This window comes from Anopheles merus, chromosome 3R (genome assembly GCF_017562075.2).
Source record: "Anopheles merus strain MAF chromosome 3R, AmerM5.1, whole genome shotgun sequence".
Taxonomy (NCBI): Eukaryota; Metazoa; Arthropoda; class Insecta; order Diptera; family Culicidae; genus Anopheles; species Anopheles merus.
The window spans coordinates 47,892,875-47,902,548 of record NC_054084.1 but is presented as its reverse complement, the minus strand read 5'-3'; the positions used below and the strand labels follow the sequence as shown (position 1 = coordinate 47,902,548).

Here is a 9,674-nt window from a genome sequence, read left to right as displayed (position 1 = left end):
GAAATAAGCTCACCAATTCCATCCTACCGACTCAAACGGTAGGCCAAGCTAACATAAGAAGCTACGAAAGAGTATGGGAAATAAAATCAACCCATTCTAGCTGTTTGTGTACGGCTAGAATGTAGAAATAATTAACATAATTAACACCAACGTCCAGCGATCGAAAAGTGATTTGCTCGTAAACTCGTCCCAGCGCAAGATCGCGGGCTAAACTTACACTACACTAGACCTGTGGCAGTGTCAGTGTATGTTTGCGATCGGGCGGTATCATCCGCCCAGCGGGAGAGCTATGGGGACGTCTCGAGACGGTAACATTTGGCCCGAAAAGTTCACCACCGGTAAATGTTTGCACATGGCATTTGGCATCGTAGGGCACCGACCACCGGTGCTGCCCACCGCGCGCTCTTCACCGATCGATCCCATCTGCTCGCGGTGCTAAATGCCGTACACTCATTCCAACGAGCCGACTCTCTGGCCCGGTGTATTTGCGAGAGAGCGTCAACGCTTCAATGATTTTTACAATTCGCAACAACTTCTCTTGCCTTCTAATGCATTCAATCGCGGCTCCGAAAGAAAGGTACCGATTCTCTCATCGAAGCGCACAGTACGTTTGGGCTCTGAAAACGTGATTGCGTTTCCAAAACATTGCCACTGCCATTACTGTGCCAACTTTTACTTCAGTCCCTTGTTTTCGGGGACCGGGAATACAAAAAGAACACACAAATACACAACAAAGAATTACATGAATTGAAATTTTTGAAGTGTATATTGGTCTGACCTGCTAATAGCACGCTTGCTGCTATCTGCTTTTCAATTTGGATACAACTAATACATTAATAAGTAATGTCGATCACAACACGGATCACACCGCTCTAGATCTGATCAATATTGTGAAATTCTCACCCGGGAATAATGCAGCAAAAAGCTGCTTAAAATTCATCACATCCAACCCCGACGTAGAAGAGAATGAATGGAAATAAACCTCAAAAGGATGGGGCAATTGCCAAAGGACTCCTCGCTGATAGCCCCATGAGCTAAGCTTGTAAACAAATCGAGAGATTGAATTAAATCCGGTGCGCCACGTGAGACACTTAGTGTGTGTGTGTGTGTGTTTTTTCTTCCTAACCTCGTTCGGCACCGTTTCGACGCGATGAGAAAGAGTGGAGATGAACCGCCACGGCCCACCACGCGGAAGAGAAGATAACTCGCAGTATAAACTCGCCGCTGGCTTAAGCTTAGTCGCGCGAGAGCGAGAGCCAGCGCATGCAAAGCGAAACAGAGCAACGGAGAGAAAGATAAGGCCTGCTATGAGCGAACGCGAGAGCTGAGAACGCGAGCGCGGTGAACGCGAGCTAAAGGCACAGGGGCCGAGAAAAACAAAGCAATCGCGCGCTTTGGAACCGTTTCCATCGCGGCAAGTGAATCAATTGCGTGCGGCTAGCGAAAGACGGAAGGGCACGTTCTGTGTGTTGCCTCCGCCAGGTTCCCGGTTTTTTCTTTCTTTCTTTTGATTCGGCGTGCGTTCGTTTGTCGTCGTAGTGTGGATCGCGAGGTGTCCGGCCGTTCTTTCAAATCCCCTACTCGTGGTCGTCCTGGAGTTCTGGACTATTGGGAGGTTGGAAGATGATCAGAGAATCCACCAGTGCGACTGTGCGATTTCTTTGATTCAATCCATTCTATATTGCACGTTTTCGATGACTATCTGCTAACGTCCGTCTGCATTACGCAAAATGCGCAAGTAAGTGATTGAATGTGTGTAGGGTTTGGGCGTCTTATCTACAAATCGTTCCCAGTGTAAACCGAAGTGTAAAGTGCTAAAGAACGTGTGTTGCTGGTGCATAATTAGTGCTATCAAGTGTCCTCGGTTCCTTCAAACCAGAAGAAACAGTAACGGTGCAATCGACACTGGATGGCTTTGCGTCCTTCTGTGTGGTGTAAGGGAAAGGTGTCAAGACGTGCTGATAACACGCTGTATGGGTGTTTGTTTGTGCGCGTGTGTGTTCGTATCGCAAACACGTGTAAAGTCATCAAGGCGAGTGTGTTTTGCAAGCTGCGACGAGAGGGTGTGCATGAAGACATCATCATCCGGTGTTAGAATTGATTGAAGAGACATCGCGAAACAAACCAAAAAGTTAACCATTTACGAGGTGAGAATACGTTTGCGATATTTATGCCATTACAATTGTTTGTCTGAGATCACGAGAGCACATGATCGTTTCGTTTGTGTGAGCGTTGCCATGCGTCGAACAGCAGGCCGCGGCCCACCACGGGGAGATGTATATGACGTTTGAGTTGTGCGGGAGGTTCCGTCAACCGAGAAGGGGTTGTGAAATATCTGAGTATTTGTATGTTTATGTGTGTGTATTTGTGTGTATTTGTACGAGGAAGGGAGGCAGAGCTCACCGTAACGTGACCTTTTGTGCTTCGGAACGAACCCGCGGTCTGCCCTCGCCGGTTGAGCACGATTAGCCGCACCGTTGCGCTCGTGGGGTGGACGATGAAACACCATCGGCATCAGTAAGAGAGACCGGTGGGAGGCAGCAGCAGCAAGCAGCCGTACGCTCCGGTTTTTATTTATGAGCTTGAAATATTTCTAATGACAATTATTATTCCGTCCGAAGCTCGCGCGGCCTGCTGTCCGCCCGCGTGCGCGCTCCCTGATGTCTCCGTTTTGCCGCTGCTGCTGCTTCTTCCGGAGATGATCTTCCAACGTCCAATTGTCAATTCACGATCACCACCATCCGCGGGCCCGCGGTACGCGTTCTGGCGCGTTGGACGAATGTTTCTGTATTTGTTGTTTATTTACTTCTCGCAGCTCGTTCGCTCTCTCGGCGGTATGGCCGACTGGCTGGCTCTCCACTGGCACTCGCACCCTGGCACGGCGACACCTTCCTGTTGCGTGTTTCGAGGCGCATTCTTCGTGCCCATGGGGGAAGGGTGTTTTTTGTTATTCGTTTGTCCCTGCCGACTCCCTTCCCCTTCAAAGCCGTCATAATGCGTCGCGGTGGCAGTGCCTGAAGTTCTAAAGTTCTAAAGCGAAACCGATCCTACCCGATTCCGTTTCAACGTTCACCTTCACCTCCTGTTGGCCGAAAACCGTGGAGTAGCGCCCATGCTCTGTGTACGGTGGGGGCCGGTTTGACATTCTTGGCTTGAACTACTTGAAATGTCAAATCATTAATAGAGAGACTTAAATGTTATTCTGCAACGGCGGCTGCCACGAGCGATCATATGGGCGTTCGGTGGAACGGGAGGAAGCTTGAGAGGGTGGTGGGTGGTGGGTATGATACAGAAACCTGTGCAAATCTGTTCCGCGTGCCCTGCTTTTTGAACCTTAATCACTCACTCCTCAGCCTGCCGGGCGATCGGGAGATCAGCATTGATTGATTTGCTCGAAACCTGCGGCTATAGTGTTGACGTTTAGTGGTCGTTGAAAAGTACTGGTCGGCGCTACCTTAAAGGCGCTGTCAAAATTTACCATCGGGATTACTACTCCTACAGACTGATGAATTTTACACCTTCGTATGACATTTCCTGCAATTTAGTTTTTGGCAAACAATCATGCAATCATTCTATTTGCAAATCTGTATAACATCAGCTATAGTCCCAATTGTTGGACGCCACAGCTAATGGTATTTTTTTCCCGTGAAGGGGTCATGTTACGGTCATTGGACTTCGTCACAGACCGATGATCGACCAATAATGGGTTCCATATTGATACGAATTTCATGTCTAAGGGATAAGATTTCCGCTAAACAGTCAAAGTAAATGATTTATTGGAGGGATAATTTAGCGATAAGGATTTTACAACAAAATTGTTTTGTTTGTATTGTTTTTTGTGCGTGTAAATAAAGTATTTCAGCTCGGAAGATCAAAATTTCACACTTAAATCTTTTTGGATGGCATGCTTTGAAGACACAAGCTACGTTTTTCTTTGGAGTATTCTCTCAAGGAAAATATTACCAACACACTGCGTAAGTACAGTAGTTCTTGTGTTTGCACCAACGTGTTTTATTTTCATCCTGATAATTTGCCAAGGTCAACTCAACCGGCTGAGGAAACGACATCACAAGGTGTAGTCATTTTTAGCGCCCACTCAATGTCGATAACTTTCCCGAATACTGGTCCAATTTGTCCGACGGAGACAGGTCGTTGGGACAGCGTGTTGAATTGATACAACCGCCACCGGATGTGGCCGGCTAAGGTGAAGTTGGTGGTGTGCATTAACAAAAAAGCATGACAATACAGCACACAGCGAGACAATACAAAATGTAAGTACAACAGGGTGCGTGCAAGTAATGGTGAGCCGGGTTGACACCGCGTGTTGGAGTTGTACAAAAAAGGCAAACGGTTGAACTAAACGAACTCGCGTGGCGGGGTAAGCTAAAGGGCACCGGGGACGTATGGATCTTTAACGAATGAATGGAAGATTCTGGCGGGTTGGCCCGGTTGGACGCGCGTGGAGAAAGAAGCAAATCATTATGAAGAAAGGTGTCATAAAGAAGCGAAGAGCCGGGGAAGAAGCGACGCCTCAAATGGCCGTACGGCCGACGGTTTGTACATGGCTGTGGCATGAGCGAAGTGAGGCGGTGCCCGGGAGCACCGCGAGGGCCTGTGCACGGGGAAGGAAAAGTTCATGAGTCAACAGACAAGTGAACCCAGGTGACTCTTTGGTGACCGTCCGAGGGGTGAGTGAGCCCGCCTCGGTTAGAACTGCGCAGAACGCAGTGAATTGAGCGCGTTGGCTTTACTTCCTTCGCTGTGGTCGCGCATACCACAACATCGTCGCTGTGGTCGTTTACCACCGACACGTCAGTGTGTGCGCATTGGTTAGTATTTGGACGGCGTCTTTAAGTGTATGTATCTGGGGTGCTGTGCGCCGCCGGCCGATGACGATTAAGGTGACGATGAGGTGGACCACGACGACGACGACGTCGACGACGACGACGACGACGACGACGACGACAACTGCGCGAAGATGACTCTCACGACCTACGCGGTCAAAGTGTGGACACAGCCGCCACCGCACCATTCTCCCGCCGCCGGGTACGGCCAGAACGATGGAACGAATTGAGCGCGATCGTCAAACTCATCGGCCGTTGTTTCGTTCCGCGCGATTTCCAACACAACGCGCGCGCCATGCGTCTGGAACGCAGGGGATAGGGGACGTCTGCAGAGGGAGGCTACCGGGTTGGACCGGTAGAGAGTGGTGCGTTTGAAACAGTCAGTTCGAATGTCGAATTCTCTCGCTCTGCGTCCGACGTCGGGAGCGTTAATCTCCGCCATCAAGAATGAGCAAGCAGCGAACGACCGGAAAGGTTATGACATTCTTACGACTTTAAAGGTACAGCGTCAGCACACGATATAGAAAAACAATCTCGCGGGGGGTTTTCGATGCCATTAATACATATTAGCACGAGCTGGCCGTGTGGTCCGCGATCGTGCACGGTCGATTAATCAAACGCGCCGAAAGTGACGTGCGACAAAGATGTTCGACTTTTGGGCAATCATGCTGCCGTGCCAAGCCCGCGGTACTTGTGGCCACCGCCGACCGGAACGTTTGTAGGGTTAGAAAGTTTAGTGCACGCTAATACAACCACTTCGCACTGAGGGCGAATCTGCCGCGGGTAAGTCGGTCCACCGCAAAAGTATGTATGACAGAGAGCTCTCTCTCTCAGAGCGAGAGAGAGCGTTTGCATTATCTCCTGCCATTTGATGCACTTTGCCACGGGTTGCCCTTTTGGGTTCCTGTTTATGTGCGCTGCACACATACGCTGTGTGTCGTAGCGACAAGCATCACGCGAGCTAGGGCACCGTCGATGTCAAGATCCCTCCGCGAGACCCGGGCCAGGCTTCGGGGGCGATGCAATAATGGACTTTGCGACACACATACATAAGACGGGCGTAAGCGAAAGGGGAAACCAAGCAGGACAGTGGCAGGCACGTTAGAAACTGTGTGCTATCTCCTTCGCGCGCTCCTGTTATTTTAGTCACGGGGGTCATGCTCTCGCCCCGATGGGCCACAGTAGCAGAGGCGATCGGTATGAGCATACACATGTATTCCAGCCTCCAGCCCAGACACGGCAACGAGCAATCGAAGTGTACGCTTGATCGCCCGACCTTTGACCACTAACTGAAGGAGGAGAGCTCGATTTCGCTAAATGGTTATGGTTGCCCACGGCACAAAAGCAATTGGCAGTATTTGTGTAATGTGAAACAGTATGCCAGCAACAAAGTTTAGCAAAGCTACACTTCTACTTCTCAGATGGCAGATGGGAAATGACCAATGGGCAAATTACTGTATTAATCTATGCTCTTACTAGATACTCCTCTCAACTATGACGTTCTGTGGCAAGGTAACAGTGAGAAACTGGGTCACCGATAAACAAAAAAACTCGCTTTGGAGCAGCCAGCCAGGATCTGATAACGCACTTTGCTCCGGTCTATTATGGTACACCCAGCTCCAGATAATAAACGGAGGAGACTTATCACGCAGCGCCGATTGTTGCAGCGTGGACAGGTGCACGATGGACCTCACGTATTGTCCTCACGCGCCTCCACTCTCCCAGCTCTCCGGTGCAGCCATAATATTTCATGGCCAAACTGGGGAGACGCGACATGGGACCAGCCCTATCGAGAAGAGATAACTTGATGGGTGTCACTCTCCATTCCATCCGCTCATTCTTATCTCACTCCAGCTTTCTTGTTTCGTAGGGGTTGACCAGTTTAATGGGGAGTTAGTTTGCAGAAAGTGTTGTGGTTGAATATTCTAGCGTGTTGCAATACGACTTAACAGAATGTGAACAGAACAGAAATGGCAAAGAAATGCATGTTTTTTTTTCAATTTCTTTCAAAATAAAATATTTCCCAAAAACAATACAAATAGTTGTAGTATCTCCCTATAACGGTTGGATACAAAGCTACCATCTTGTAGCCCTAGGGATGGAAAACGTCGGTGTAAAATGAACCATCACCTCTATTCCATATGCGCCTCGAATCAGCGTTAGTCTTTCAATGTTGTCTTCCTTTCCTTATCGTTTCAGAACGTTCGTGGAGCCGTGAATCACCGTCGGCACGGCCACACGGGAAAAACATTCGTCTTCAGTAAAGGCGTGAAGTAGCAGCGATAAGTCGCGACAAGTAGTGGTAATAAACACACAGTGCCGTGCGCGTCGGCGGTTTGAACCGCGACTTGAGCAAAACGAATACCAAGCCGCGCAAAAGGGGTGTAATATCTCCCGCAGGTCATAACCGCGCAGTGCAGTGGTAGCAGTGGAGTGTGTTGGTGACCGACAGGGATAGGGCTAATGTGTGTAGGTTGAATGCGGGCGTGACAGAGAAAACAGAACCTTCGGACGATCACGAGTGTGCTCGAAGAGACAGGGTAGTATCACCTCTAGCGAAATTGATGTGCTGTTTGCGGTCGCGTACTTACACGATTGGGCAAGCGATTGCCCTGCATCGATTGATTTCCGAGGGCTTGCAAAAAAATAATGATAATAATAAAAGGGTCGAACACATTCTGGAGCAAACTTATCGGAACGGAAATCTAGTGATTTTGTTTGAAGCACGCGTAAATTGTCGGTTGTAATGTGTATTTCTGCGGCGGATACGCTTCCAAAAAGCTTCAAATAATTTAACCTTTTGCGAGCCATCGGCGGGTATTTCATTCCGATGAGTAACAACATGAGCTACGCGATACTAATTGCCAAGGTTTGAAATTTGTCAAAAGTGTCACGTATCAGGTCGCCTGACGGACACTTACCGACCGCGTGGCGTAAGCTTCGCCCCCAAACGCTCAGTCTAATCGCGCCGAGATGTGTAGTTTTTAGCGTTACGGCGTTGACGGTGTGCGCGATCGCGCAGTGTATTGGTTGTGTCTGTGTGATATCTAACTCTATGCGACCGATTGTGAAATCTACGTGCGTGCGTGTCTGTGTGTCTGTGTGAGTACCAGTGTGAGTGTGTGAGAGTGGCCGCCGAGGGCTCAGACGGCAGTACGGCCGGTAAAGTGTCGCGTGTTCGTGGTCGTTATCTCTGGGGCTAGTTTTGCCATTGACCGTCCTAGTACGCCCTAACCTCTACCCTTCCTTGGTCGGTGACTCCCGCCCCGAAGGGTTGACGAAGGTGGTGTGTGAGGTGCTGTTGTTAAGGGACGGGCGGTTTATTTAGGGGAACGGTCGCACAGGGCTATCCCGCTATCGGCAGCAATGAACGATCGCGATTGTCGCCGTGAATGAGATCATGAGGGAAGTGGACACTTCGGAAACATCCGTCGTATGGCCTGCATGGTGTTACTCAGGTAAGTTCGATAAGCGAATCATTGGGCTGAGGATGGGTTGGGATTGGATTGGGAGAGGGGGACACAGTGTAGAAATCAACATGTAACACACGCGCGCCTATATACATCCCCGATAAAACCAGGCCCTGGAAAGTTTACCATCGGTCGGCGTTTCAAACTAATCCCGGATTGAAACTATTTCGAGCGTTTAAAGTAATTCTATCCTCTTACAATTAGCCTCCGAATGTCAAACGGCTGTTATCGTAGTTCGTTTTGTTGGATTTTTTAAACATTTTTTTTAAACTCACCTGCAAGATAATTCAAAACTTGTAAGGATTCAACACGTTGGCGGCGTTATTGGTAGGATTTTTTCGTTTCTTTTCTGAAAGTCAGTGTCATCGTCCAATCGTGGAAACATTCGTCATAGAAATAGTACAATGTGAAAACAAATAAAAATTGCGTACACTTCAACCACATGCCAAGTGCGTCCATCCCGCAGGTCTATTACTGTGTCGTCCTAGTTTTGGGGGCCCCCGATGCTCAATTTAATTATCTTAGCGGCCGCAAAGTTTTCCCATTTTCCTACTATTTTGGTCAAGCGTGAGAGGATTTCACGGCGCGCTGAACGTTGCTTGTGTGTGGGGAAGTTATGTTTGGATTTCCTTGCCGCACTGCACGAGATTCCTTGCGAGGGCTGCTATTCAATAAGAGCCGACGCGTATAAGACTTCAAACTGTAATACCGCAGCTTAGATGCAACGTGTGCCAGCCATGTGTTGGCGTTTGTGGTGAAATTAAGCTGCGGAAAGCATTCCTGGAAGCTAGCGTGACATAAGCTAACGATTAGTGCAAGTCAAAGATCACAAGAAAAATGGGATCGTTTGTGTTGCTTTTGTCCAGCGATGGCTTGGTATTGTGATACCAAGCACACTTTTTACATAACGGTTTTGTTCTGTACAAATACCCAAATGCTTTTCCTAGAGTAATCTATATTTCGGAGGATTATTTCCTCTTTGTATGAAACGTACAGTGCTGACGTTTGACAGTAGTAGTTCGACTGTTGATAAATCAGTAAGCCTGACCGGGTAGGTATCCACATGCATTCAAATGGTGTGAAATTTTCCGATAAGGTCACGGCCCAAAGCGGTGTGCAGATTTGCATACGATATAACAAAGGTCAAACTCGTTTGTGTCATTGGGGTGAATTCGTTTGACATAATCCAGGATAGATAGCACGGATTGGTAACCTTTACCCATGAGCTATAAGTAGGCCAGTTTGGTTCGTTTGAATTGTATTGGTTACACAAACTACTTTATAAAAGTCCTTTAATATTTCGCAGGCTGACAAAACACGGCTACAGCTAAGTTTTCTGTGCCAAAAAATCATTGTAATC

At 48.5% G+C, this 9,674-nt stretch overlaps 1 protein-coding gene across 1 annotated transcript in view; it reads left to right on the top strand.

The window, feature by feature from the left end:
• The first annotated feature begins 1,410 nt into the window (after positions 1-1,410).
• LOC121597710 (probable serine/threonine-protein kinase nek3) overlaps positions 1,411-9,674 on the top strand; it is a 50,636-nt gene continuing 42,372 nt past the window's right edge. The window contains exons 1-2 of the mRNA XM_041923718.1: positions 1,411-2,147; positions 7,044-8,302. Coding sequence (XP_041779652.1) covers positions 8,245-8,302 — 58 coding nt within the window. The 5' untranslated portion in view covers positions 1,411-2,147; positions 7,044-8,244. The remainder of the gene's footprint in view (positions 2,148-7,043; positions 8,303-9,674) is intronic.